This window comes from Bos javanicus, chromosome 27 (genome assembly GCF_032452875.1).
Source record: "Bos javanicus breed banteng chromosome 27, ARS-OSU_banteng_1.0, whole genome shotgun sequence".
NCBI classification, from domain to species: Eukaryota; Metazoa; Chordata; class Mammalia; order Artiodactyla; family Bovidae; genus Bos; species Bos javanicus.
Genome location: NC_083894.1, coordinates 20,081,747 through 20,094,080, shown reverse-complemented (window position 1 = coordinate 20,094,080; position 12,334 = coordinate 20,081,747). Strand labels below are relative to the sequence as shown.

The window sequence follows — 12,334 nt, the reverse complement described above, 5'->3', positions numbered from 1 at the left end:
CGTTCCAGACTGGAAAGCCATGGATTTTGAGTCCAGTCAAGGATGAATGCCACCATGGAAATTAGAGGAGTGGGTGCCAAGGAGTATCTCAGAGACTTGTTCCAAAGTTATCTTGTTAGCTAGAACAACTTTGGATGCAAAATTAGAAGTTATAAGTCTCTGAACCAGCATAGTGGTAGGTACAAGTAAAACAAAACTGGTGAGGAAAACCACATGTTGAGTTTGGACAGGATTGGTTTTAGCATGTTAGAAAAAATCCCATATAGTGGTTTTTGCTTGCTACAGAAAAGTTAGGATATTTGAGTGCTGTGACTCTTAACACACACACACAAAAAAAACAAAAAACATTATGGGTGTTATTTAATTATAATTTTTCAATTTAAACTCTTTTTCTAAGATGAGTTCTGAATTCCACATGAAGTCACAGCACTCAAAGACCCTAACTTTTCTGTAATTATGGGTGTTGGTTGGGTCTTCCCTGGTAGCTCAGTGGGTAAAGAATCGGCTTGCAATGCAGGAGACCCCCGTTCAATTCCTAGGTCGGGCAGATCCTTTGGAAAAGGGATAGGCTACCCAATCCAGTATTCTTGGGCTTTCTTGGTGGGTCAGATGGTAAAGAATCTGCCTGCAATGTGAGAGATCTGGGTTCGATGCCTGGGTTGGGAAGATCCCTGCTGTGGGAGGGCATGGCAACCCACTCCCGTATTCTTGCCTGGACAATCTCCATGGGCAGAGGAGCCTGGCGGGTTATAGTCCATGGGGTCGAAAAGAGTCGGACACAACTGAATGACTAAGCACACAGGAAGTGAGCTAGATAATCCATGTTAGCTGTCTATAGTTTCCCACCCCCCCCCACCTTTACTTTTTATTACTTTGACTTTATTTTCCCTTCCAAACAATGCTTGTGAGGACTTCTTTCTGTGTGTATCTTCAAGATCTTTTTAAAGCTTAAACCTTGGTCATTGGAAATGGTGTAACTTTTTATTTCTTCCTCAAGTGAGTGAGAATGAAAGTAAGTTTAGATTCCTAAAATACATGCAAAAAATGAACTTGCATAAAAAGCTTTCATTTCCATTATTTTCAGAGACAGCTATTACTGGTTAAGAAAGCAAGTCTATGTGCTTCGCTTTGCTGGGTTCACAATTTCAAAACACGTAGTGGCAAATGTACCTGTGGGAGGTCCCTTTTTAAACTTTTTGCCAGTCATCTCAAAACAGGTCAAATGTTTTGAAAAAGGCATGTACACTGAGATCTGCTTTGAAGGATGCGTTCAAGTTTTCTTCTGTCCAAGCATTCTTCTTTTTGCTTTAGAAGTGGAAGGAGAAGAGGTATTGAATCTTATTATAATTTTCATACAATTACAGCAGTTCATAGTGTATGAAAGTCTTTCTCAGAAAAGCAGTTTTTCCTTGTATTTGGGGGAAATAAGGAATTAATTATTCAAGTCCTTTTTATTTTATATTTCTGTATTTGAAGCCTCTGGAAGTTCAACCCCAAGTATGTAATCTCTCATGCCTGATTTTTTTTTTGTGTGGGTCATTCTGTTATAATTTCCCCAGGATTTTAGGCTGGTCCATTGTGTTGTATTTTTTTTTCTTCTGCTCTAACTAGCTGACATATTAAAAATATTTCAAATGTACTGAGATGATATTTTCTTTTCAAACAAACTGACAGACTTTGGAAAAGAAAGAATATTTATTTTTGGAAGGAAGGTAATCAGATTTTACTGTTAATGATATGCAGCAAGTATCACACAAGTAGATTTCAAGTGTATTATCAACTGTGTTACTAAGTGTGCTAATATATGAAACAGAAGTATATATACTTACCTATAGCTTTTATTATAGTTAACTAATAGTAACATGTTGCTTTTAATTTCTTGGTTAAAGCATTTCTGCACAGAATATGAGTTGTTTACAACTAATGTGGATTTTGAACTTTGAAAACATTTTTCCACTTCACAAATACCCTGTTTTTGTCTGGCAGAGCCACATGCAGGTTTTAGAATAGCTTTCAACATGTTTGACACAGATGGCAATGAGATGGTGGATAAAAAGGAGTTTTTGGTGGTATGTATATTATTGGTTACATTTTATCAATACATATATTGCTTACTTATATTTTTTATGTTTTTGCATTATTTAGAATACCGCTGTAGAAAAAGGGCTCCGCTGGTGGCTCAAACAGTAAAGAATCCACCTGCAATGCCAGAGACTTGGGTCTGATCCCTGGGTTGGGAAGATCCTCTGGAGGAGGGCAACCCATTCCAGTATTCTTGCCTAGAGAATCCCCATGGACAGAGGAGCCTGGCAGGCTACAGTTCATGGGGTCGCAAAGAGTCAGACACGACTGAGTGACTAAGCACAGCACATTGTTGAAAAAAGAGTAAAAGTATTATGCTTTTACCTTAATACAGTATATTATACTCATGTACTTTATTTTGAATTATTTTTACACTATATAAATCTATTCAGTGTATAAAGATGATTATAGGGCTTCTGAGGTGGCTCAGTGATAAAGAATCCACCTGTCAGTGCAGGAGACACAGGTTTGATCCCTGGGTGGGAAGATCCCCTGGAGAAGGAAATGGCAACTCACTGTGGTATTCTTGCCTGAAAAATCCCATGGACAGAGGAACCTAGTGGTTACAGTCCATAGGATCTCAAGAGAGTCATCCATGATTTAGTGACTGAGCACACACACACATGAAGATGATTATAATTGTTTACACATATTCTGGAGGTTTGAAATGTATATTTTCCACGGAGTGAGAGACAGGCAATCCTGGGCTGTTACACACGCCCAGACCCTGTCATATCAGCCACCCAGCCATAGGCAGCTCTTTGCCTGCCTGTGGAAACTTCCCTTCCTTTTCTTTAAAGGATTTACAATATTTTTTTTCTCTTCCACTCATTCCTGCCTTGTATTCCAGTCTTAGCCCATTCTCCCATTGCCTTCCCTTGTCTTTGACCAAGGGCTGATAAGCGTGTTCTTGGTATTTGTCTTTCAGGCTTTCGTACCTGACTGGTCCCATGTTGGTGCTGGTCTGGCAGCATCATCAGCTACTCACTCATCTTAACCACCCTCTCCTTCTGGAATTTCTCTCTTTTTACCCATGTATCCTATATCTATGTCTGTGGCAAAATGCCTTTTCTGATTTTCTCCAAAACAGAGATTAACATTGGTTTACTCCTCCCAGTAACAAGGTCTAGCTTTAGCCTTTTTGTGCAACTCAATATTTACCTCTACTCTCTTAGCAAAAAGAGAAGCAGAAAATAACATAAATAGCCATTTCATTTTCTGTTTTTCCTTTGTAACAAGCCAATAAAAATCCCTTGGAAAACCTCTTAGATAGCTTAGTATTTTCTTCAGAGGCTGGAGCACAGAAGAGAAATTATGAAATCATTTTTTCCCATGGTAGGAAAGAGGCGAGAGGGAAATCCTCACCAGAACAAATTAGCAGCTGCTCAAAAGGAAGCAGGGAACTAATTACTGGGATCTGTCAAAAGGCTTCTGTGTAGCCCTTGGCCAAGTACAGCCCCTGAGCAAGTCTGGGGAGCTGGGCCCACAAAGGATCCCTTACTGTAGTGCTGCTCACGATGGTGCGGAGGTGGGGAGTTTCGTTGCAGTAGAGAGACGTTGCTAACATCCTAAGATGGGCAGACTTAGTTCGCTAGAGCTCTGTCATGATAGTGTTCAGCTGTACTTTAGGACTTTAAGAATGGGCCTTGTAATTGAAACAGCCTTCAACAGACTTTCTATGGAAACACGGCCAAGTTCCACCCCACTGTCTTAAAGGTTCCCTTTTGGAACTCAGTGCATTGGAAGCTGCCTGTGTAGATGTGTGTGGGACTCCTGTCTGTTTGTGGAGGTGGGAGGTAAAACATTCTTGTAGAATTTCAGTTTGTTTCTACTCTACACTCTTAAAAAAGTTGCTCTTCCTTTAAAGCAATGGTCTACTCTGCAGTGGCCATACTGTTTTATTGTTTGTTGTTGTTTGTAAATGGCTAAGGGCTTCCAAGGTGGTGCTAGTGGTAAAGAACCCACCTGCCAATGCAGGAGATGTAAGAGACTAGGGTTCAATCCTGAGTTGGTGAGATCCCCTGCAGGAGGAAATGGCAACCCACTCCAGTATTCTTGCCTGGAGAATCCCATGGATAGAGGAGTCTGGCATGTTGCAGTCCATAGCATCGCACAGAGTTGCACATGACTGAAGTGACTTAGCACGCACGCACATCAACAGCTAGGAGTTCCTAAAAGCAGAGGTGGAGTTGGGCAGAGTTACTTGTAGACCTGTAAAATAGATTTGTAAAATCTATGATCCTCCTGCCTGTTTATAAAGCGAATATTAATAATGCTTGCTAAAAAGAAAAACTTTTCATTAAGATAAAGTATGGAATATATGTGTTAATAAAATAATTTACTGTTTGTACTGTAGTTTTAAATTGTTATTATATATCTTGGGAGAGAATACATTTTGAATTTCAGCTCTAGCCATACTAAGTGAAGTAAAAGAATTGAGATAGCGGTTCAAATTACACAGACAAGAACAGGGACCTCACCAGAAAACTGAGATAAAGATAAAATTAAGCTTCCATGTGTAAAAGAAGATTTTAAACAGGAAATAATGCCATGTATAACAGAGTATGTGTGCTCAGTTGCTGTGTCTGACTCTTTTCTGACCCCATGGACTGTAGCCCACCAGGCTCCTCTGTTCATGAAATTTCCCAGGCAGGAATACTGGAACAGGCAATGTGCTTGTGCTAAGTAATTACTTGTAATGTCTACTCTGCACAACATTATTTGTATAAGACCTATCAATTATATCTCAGTAAAGCTAGAGGAAAAAAATATCTCAGTAAAGCTAGAGGAAAAAAATACATCTCAGTAAAGCTAGAGGAAAAAATATATCTCAGTAAAGCTAGAGGAAAAAAAATATTGCTTTAAGGTAAGAAATTATTCATATTCCCCATATAGAAAACAAGCCTTAAATGATTAGAGTAACTTGCTCAAAAGGTTAGACGTGCAGAGCCCATGTTCCTACCATTACCTGAAAGAGACCTTAGAGGTCATTCAGTCCATCTTCAGTTCATGTATGAGCAAATTGGAGCCCAGTGAGGACCTGTCCCCCATCCATGAAACTGGTTTATGACAGAAGATGGGCTCAAGCCTAGACCCCTGACTTCTGGTCCAGTGTCCTTTATTCCTCAGTAGGCTTCATCTCTTTTTATGTATATGCCACAGGCTCCGTGTCTTTGTGTCTTAGCAATAAAGTTAAACTGTAGGAGATACTATCATAAAGTAAAACTATATGCTGGACCTAAAACTTTTTCTTAGGAAAAAAACTGGTATCAGAAAATGTATTCATACTAGTTTTAATGTTCTTGGTGTATATGAAGCTAATTATTTTCTTTGTTCTTAGAATATATCTTGCATGGGGTATTAGATAGGTTCCCAGAAACTCTTATCAGGTGTTTGATTTTTGATTGGTTTTCTTTTCAGCTTCAAGAAATATTCAGGAAAAAAAATGAAAAGAGAGAAACTAAAGGAGATGAAGAAAAGCGTGCAATGCTGGTAAGAATAATTTATAATGGTTTCAGGTGGGTTTTCTAGGTAAGAATTATTTTATTCATGTTGAGAAATAGTAATTAAAGCCTGTAACTTTGGATCTGTCTGTTTCTTGAAAACTTTCTAAAGTTCTTATGTAGAAAAACTTCAGTATTTATATGCTTTGATATCAATATTTATATCAAGTATTGATATTAAACATGTGTATCCATAACCATGTTCATTAAATCATTTTCATCCATATTGTTGTTATCCATGAGATTTGAAGGGTATATCATATAATAGGTTAATACAGATCATTATGCATATAAAAATTTAAAGGTGAATTGCAAAGATTTAATTATACATGTGAGTAAATTTAGTGGTACTATAATAATATGAACATTGAAGCAAAAACAAGGAAATAATATGTTTCTTTGCATTCATAGAAAGATGTATTATAGATTCTTCTTCTGGGAAGAGTAATGTTTCATTTTACTTTGAAGGTAGAGTTAAGCAACATTTCCCTCCATTTTCCTTCTAGTTTTCTTTTTGCTTGTCCCAAGTAAATATTTCAGCCTGACAACATCCTAGGTTCACTTAATAAAAATAACAGACAGGTACTAAGACTTTAGTATGAGGCATTATATTAGACGCTTTGCATGCATTTTCTCTTTTAATCTACCAAACAGTTCTGTTATTATCTATAGTTATAGATGAGAAAACTGACACTTGGAAAGGTTAGTATCTTGTCCAAAATTCCCTAACTATTAAATGCCAAAGCCAAGATTTGAACCCATGGCTGGCCAACTCCAAAACCTATACTTTTCCCCACTGTATCATATTTCTTCCTCTGGTACTTAGAGAGTAGAAACATGGTGAATTTTGTTAGTATGTAATTGATAATTGTTCCATTTGCAAATTAGTGGCCCTGTGAAATAGTTTAATTGGTTTATCTGGAAATCAAATAATTAACTTCAAAGAGTTGCAACACTTTTTATTTTTTTCACTGTTACAAGCATATATATTAGGTTTTTTTAAACATGGGTTATCTGTAGCAGATGGGTGTCATTTTCATCCCAGTAGATTTACAAAGTGTGTATTTATATTAATAAAAGCAGATTATCAGGATTATGAATGTGTATTATTTCTCAGAATATTTGACTATGGTATATTTATCAGTATTTTTTTAACCTCCCCAATAGATTAAATTATGGAAGACACTTGTAGAAGACACTGTCTACTGATAATATACTAAAAGAGTAAACAATTATTTTAACTTTCATGGATTGCCAATGATTGACTGGATAGGCAAGTTGTTGATAAAATATCATTTAGGAGGTTGAATTATGTTAATAAATCTTTTGGTATACCTCAATGATAAAATAGATAGTGTTTCAATGAATACACACTTAATTGTTTGTTTATTTATACTAATTCCAGAAAAGACTTATTGATCTTCCAGTAAAGTAACAATCCTATTCTAATCAGTAACCTTTACTAAAATACCTAAGTGAGTAACAAAGGGAGAGAGGAAAGGGAATAATAATAGCAGTCAACCCACATTGGGAAAAGCTACCATGTCAGCACAAAAGCTTCATTGCATCCCAGGTGAAGTAAATTTAATACCGATGATATAATACAAATAAGTTCATAACAGTAATACGGTAAAACTTTATTAACTTGGATTATTTAGGGAAAGTCTATCTGAATTATGAAATCTAAATTATATCAGTATACCCTAAATTGTGTTATTTTATATGAACGTACGTAGATCAGTGAAACATTATCTAGCAAATACATGGGGAAGGAGACTTAAAGAACAGATAAAAATAACTTTTAAGTATTCTATCACTTACTTATATGGAAATGAATGTTGCTAAAGACACTGATCTCCATAGGTATCCCAGAGGTGTTTATCTTACAGTTCAATTAATGCTCCTGGAATCTCACTTATAGAATTTAGCTATCCAAACTATTTCTTAAAACAATCCAGAAATAATCTTTAGTGCAGCTTCTGAACTAAGCAACACTCGAGGACAATACAGTGCTCTTCAAATATTTTTATTGTGTTTTACAATAATAGTAATAATTAGTGGTAACATTGTTAATAGCTGTCACATTTTAACAATGTGAACTGTCACATTTTAAACAATGCATATCTGAACTGATGAGATTTTTGAGTTTTGAAACAACTGAAATTTAGCTTATGGTGAAAATATATAGATTATGTTAGACACTGTAGGAGTCAGATTTTTCAAGTTTTGACTATTAGCTCTGCCATTCATTACCTCTGTGACCTTGAACTAGGTCCTTAAATTTTTCTGTGCCTCAGTTTCTTCATTTGTACAAGAATAGGAGTAATGAGCACATATGATGATTATGGGGGTTAAATGAGTTAAACTGTATCCACTTAACAGGGTTTGAAATATAATAAATACTCAAAAAGATTAGCTAATTGTGAAACATGAAATTCTCTTTTAATTAGTAGAATATTTTAAACTGAATAGTACATCCCCAAATCAAAAATTAGGCAAGACTAAATTTTAAAATATTTACATATCAAAATGAACTCCTTCAGAAGAGAGAAATGAGCATAATATTTCTTGGGACACTTACTATGTGCTAAGGTCTGTACTATCTCCATTATACATGTTACTCTCATTTAGTCCTCATTACATTTCTCTCAGGTAAGTCTTCACACCTTTGCACAGAAGAGAAAACCATCTCAGAGAGGTTCATTAAGTTGCCTGGGTCCATGGCACTAACAGGCGCTGAACTGTATTCCAGCATAGGTCTCATGCCATCCCCACCGCCATGCTGCTGCATCCAGGTCTGCCCCTCATCGCACATGGAATTGCTGAAGCATGTCTCAGGAAAACTGCATACTTCGGAGTACCATGTTTAATTCAAACCAATAGTTCCATCAAAAAGTTATAATGAAAGTGGTTGAAATGAGCACACATTCACTTAATGTTTAATTATACGAGATTTAAAAAACTTTGCTACTCATCTTTAACATTTATCCCACTTGTACTGTGTGCGTGCTCTATAGAGAATGTAGCATAATGATTTGCCCTTCCTAATTGATTATTTTGTCGTCTTTTTCTTTTTTTTCTTTTGCTATACTTGGGTTCATTCTGAAATGTGACACTTCATTTGGCCCTTTGTGCTCTATGTCAGCGTCTTCAACTTTATGGATACCATTCTCCTACTAATAGTGTATGTACAACCCTTTAAATGTTCTTTATGTAAATAGCCCTCACCTGTTATACTTGACAATGCTATTTCTTTTATAAAGCCAGATCTACTATCGAGACTGTTTAGGAATTTATTGAATATAATAATGTGAAACCAAGCTCCCAGTTTTTATTTCCTTCCTGGATTTATAAGAAAATTATAAATTTACAGAGCAATTCTTTCTCTTTAGCTTTAGATTAAAATAAGGTGAAGGTGAGTGAACAAGAACCCAAAACTCTGGTAGAGTAATTGACCTTTTATATTTTTCAGTGGTATTTGAAGAGTTAAGTACAATTTATGGAGCAGATTCTCAGGCTATGCTCCTGCAGGACACAGGTATTTTAAGAGCTAGATCTCTCCATCTGATGTACAGTCTTGTCTTAATTCTAATACCAAAGATATTAATGGATAAACTTTTGCTAGTTCTCAGTATTTCTCCCCATTTTTCTTCCTAAAACTTTTGATGCCTGCCTACTGCCTTTGGTCTCTACAAAAGTCTTGTACAAGATGGCACTTGATATGTTCAATATATCACTGTATCATGTTGTTTCTCAAAGAGGATTATGATCTTCAAACTCGTCTTTTCCTGAAAAAGTTGGGAGTTCTTGCAAATGATCTTCCAGATGTATTCTCATGCTACGCTTTCATTCTTTTCTTTCTCCCAGAAAGTCATAGCTTATGGATTAGCCCAGTTGCTACACAACTGAGAATAGGCCATGGTCTCTTCTAAATGTAAAAGGCACAGTCCGTTTGATTTTCCCTGGCATCCTTAAGTCACTTAGACGGAGCCCTCAAATTATACAAATCCACCTGAGAGAAACTCTGGAATTTACAGTGAGCTACTCAGTATTGTCCTACTGAAAGGTTCCATTATAGTGTAGACTCTAGCTGTGTGCCTCCTGAAATTGATATTTAATAAAAATTCCAAACTATAAAAACTAATTCTCTTTGAGACTCAAGTATACACTAAAGGCTGATGCAGCATAAAATAAATGTAAAATATCTAAGTCATAAGGAATGGACCTAGAATGGGTTGGAAAACAAGCCAAGTCCATGGGAATCTTATGACTGACTGGTTGTTTTGATTCCTTACAAGATACTTTAAAATTTTTCTGCAAAATTCACTGTTTTCCATGGAATAAAGCCTACTGTTCTCTTAAAAATTTTTAAAGATTCCTGTTAATTATTTCAAACATAGAATGTGAAAGATGGAAATCTCAGAGATTCTAATGCCACATGCCCTATGAAGCTTAAAATTTGTTAATAATAATTATGACTTTGTTATTTATTTTTCTAATCTGTCATTGCATGGGCCATTTTTCCAACTGTGGCAATTTATATACTTCCTTTAAACTCATAAATAATTTTCATATAAGAGACAAGCATTTTTTTAAAATAATACATTTCAGAGTAGTATTGTTAAAAGGAAACAGGTACTAATATGGTTCTAGTTTAAGCCACATAAACAAATTGTAGTTACTTAGACATTAAGAGAAAAATAGTATAATGTTATGAATTAGCTGGCAATTATTTGCTAGTTTCCAGAATTGTAGATCAACTGGAGTGATAAAGTATCTAATTTGAGTATAGTTCATGGAACTAATTATAACCTCAGATTCTACCTTTAGGAATAGGTTCTTTCAGGAAATGCAGTACCTCTGGATTTTACTATTACACATTGAAGTTCTGTGGTGTCTGCAGTAGCCAGTTCCAAAATTCAATCATTCTTATGGTAGATTTTGCCTCTACTCTGTCAGATTATCCCTTCCTAGTGTAAGATTGAACATGCTCCTTTCTTTTCTAGAAGACAGTTACATTATAGCCTTCTTTTTCCTTTATTTTCTAGAAGACAGTTACATTATAGCCTTCTTTGTTCCAAACAACCCTACTTCTTTTCATATTTCTTATATAGTCAACTCTTGATTATCTTATTATGGTGAAAAGAAATGTAAAACATCCAGAAGAACAAGTAAGGCAAACATGAAGTCAATAATGCAAAGTCAAGGCATGACTTTGACATGCCTTATATTTGGCAAATTTTTAAAGATTATTATCCAGATTTCATTGGAGTCCAAAAATGTACCAGTTATAATTTTTTAACACGGATTGAACTTGTTTTATGAACTAAAACAGTGCCAATATTCATAAATGATCTTTGTTTGAAAATAATGTATATTCTCCAACTTGGGGTACAGGGTTGTAATATATGCATGATCAAACATATTAAGTATGTGTTTTAAATCTCTATCATTACTAATTTTTTGTCCACTTGTTTGGTCAAATAGTGTGTTAAATTACACATTCCTATGTTAGACTTAATAATTTCTACCTGTAATTCCAGTTTTATTTTATATATTTCTAAGCCTTGTTATTGCCTCTATAGGAATATATTTAGATCACTTAAATCATCTTAGCAAATTAAATCTTTAATTAAATACTATCCCTAGATCTCTAGAAATGTGTTTGTGTTAAAAATCTATTTTAGTTGTCAAATATACTACCTTTTATTTTTAACATATGACTTTTCCCTTTTTGTGTTTTTTACTATCTATTTTTGCCTCTAGTAATGATGAAGCTTTCCTTGATTTTTTTCTAAATATATATTTTAGTTTGGAAATTTACTGCTGATAGAATGTAAATATCAAATAAAAAATAATAGAAGTTTACTATATAATATAGATCAAGAAATTAAACATGCCCCAAGAAGCCCCTCCATATATCTCCAGTCATAATCCTTCTGGAAAAGATAATCACAATCATGACCTTTATGTCAGTCACTGCTTTGTCATTTTACAACCTTTTTATGTATCTTAAATGATACAGTTTGGTTTTGCCCACTTTTGATCTTCAATTAAATGAGATCATATTATATGAGTTTTTTTGTGTCTTGCTTCTTTGACTCATTATCATGATTGTCAGCTTCATCTATGTTATTGAATCTAATGAATGGTTCTAGTTCATTCATTTTTATTACTATAAGCTGCTAAGTCGCTTCAGTCGTGTCCGACTCTGTGCAACCCCATAGACGGCAGCCCACCAGGATCCCCCATCCCTGGGATTCTCTAGGCAAGAACACTGGAGTGGGTTGCCATTTCCTTTTCCAATGCATGAAAGTGAAGAGTGAAAGTGAAGTCACTCAGTCGTGTCCAACTCTTTGAGACCCCATGGACTGCAGCCTACCAGGCTCCTCCGTCCATGGGATTTTCCAGGCAAGAGTACTGGAGTGGGGTGTGCCATCACCTTCTCCAATTACTATAAGCAACAGTGCTCAAATGTTTTGGTCTCAGGACCCCTCTACATTGTTGAAGATTATTGAGAATCCAAAGAAGTTTTGTTCATATTTTGGATATATTTATCTATATTTACCATATTAGAAATTAAAACTCAGAAATTTTAAGGTAGTTATTCATATATTTAAAAATAATAAAAACTCACATGTTATCCTAAACATTTTTTATGAAAAATAACTTCAAAAATGTAATGAGAAAAGTAGTATTTTTACATTTGTTTCAAATCTCTAACACTTGACTTAATAGAAGACAGCCAG

The 12,334-nt window shown here is 35.2% G+C and overlaps 1 protein-coding gene across 6 annotated transcripts in view; it reads left to right on the top strand.

Moving 5' to 3' along the window:
* MICU3 (mitochondrial calcium uptake family member 3) overlaps nt 1-12,334 on the top strand; it is a 78,052-nt gene that overhangs the window by 43,440 nt on the left and 22,278 nt on the right. For 5 of the 6 annotated variants that reach the window (XM_061404327.1, XM_061404328.1, XM_061404332.1 and 2 more), the window contains exons 6-8: nt 1,987-2,069; nt 5,503-5,574; nt 8,731-8,769. In XM_061404327.1, the coding sequence (XP_061260311.1) occupies nt 1,987-2,069; nt 5,503-5,574; nt 8,731-8,769 (194 nt within the window). The remainder of the gene's footprint in view (nt 1-1,986; nt 2,070-5,502; nt 5,575-8,730; nt 8,770-12,334) is intronic. The other variant, XM_061404329.1, reaches the window with a different exon arrangement.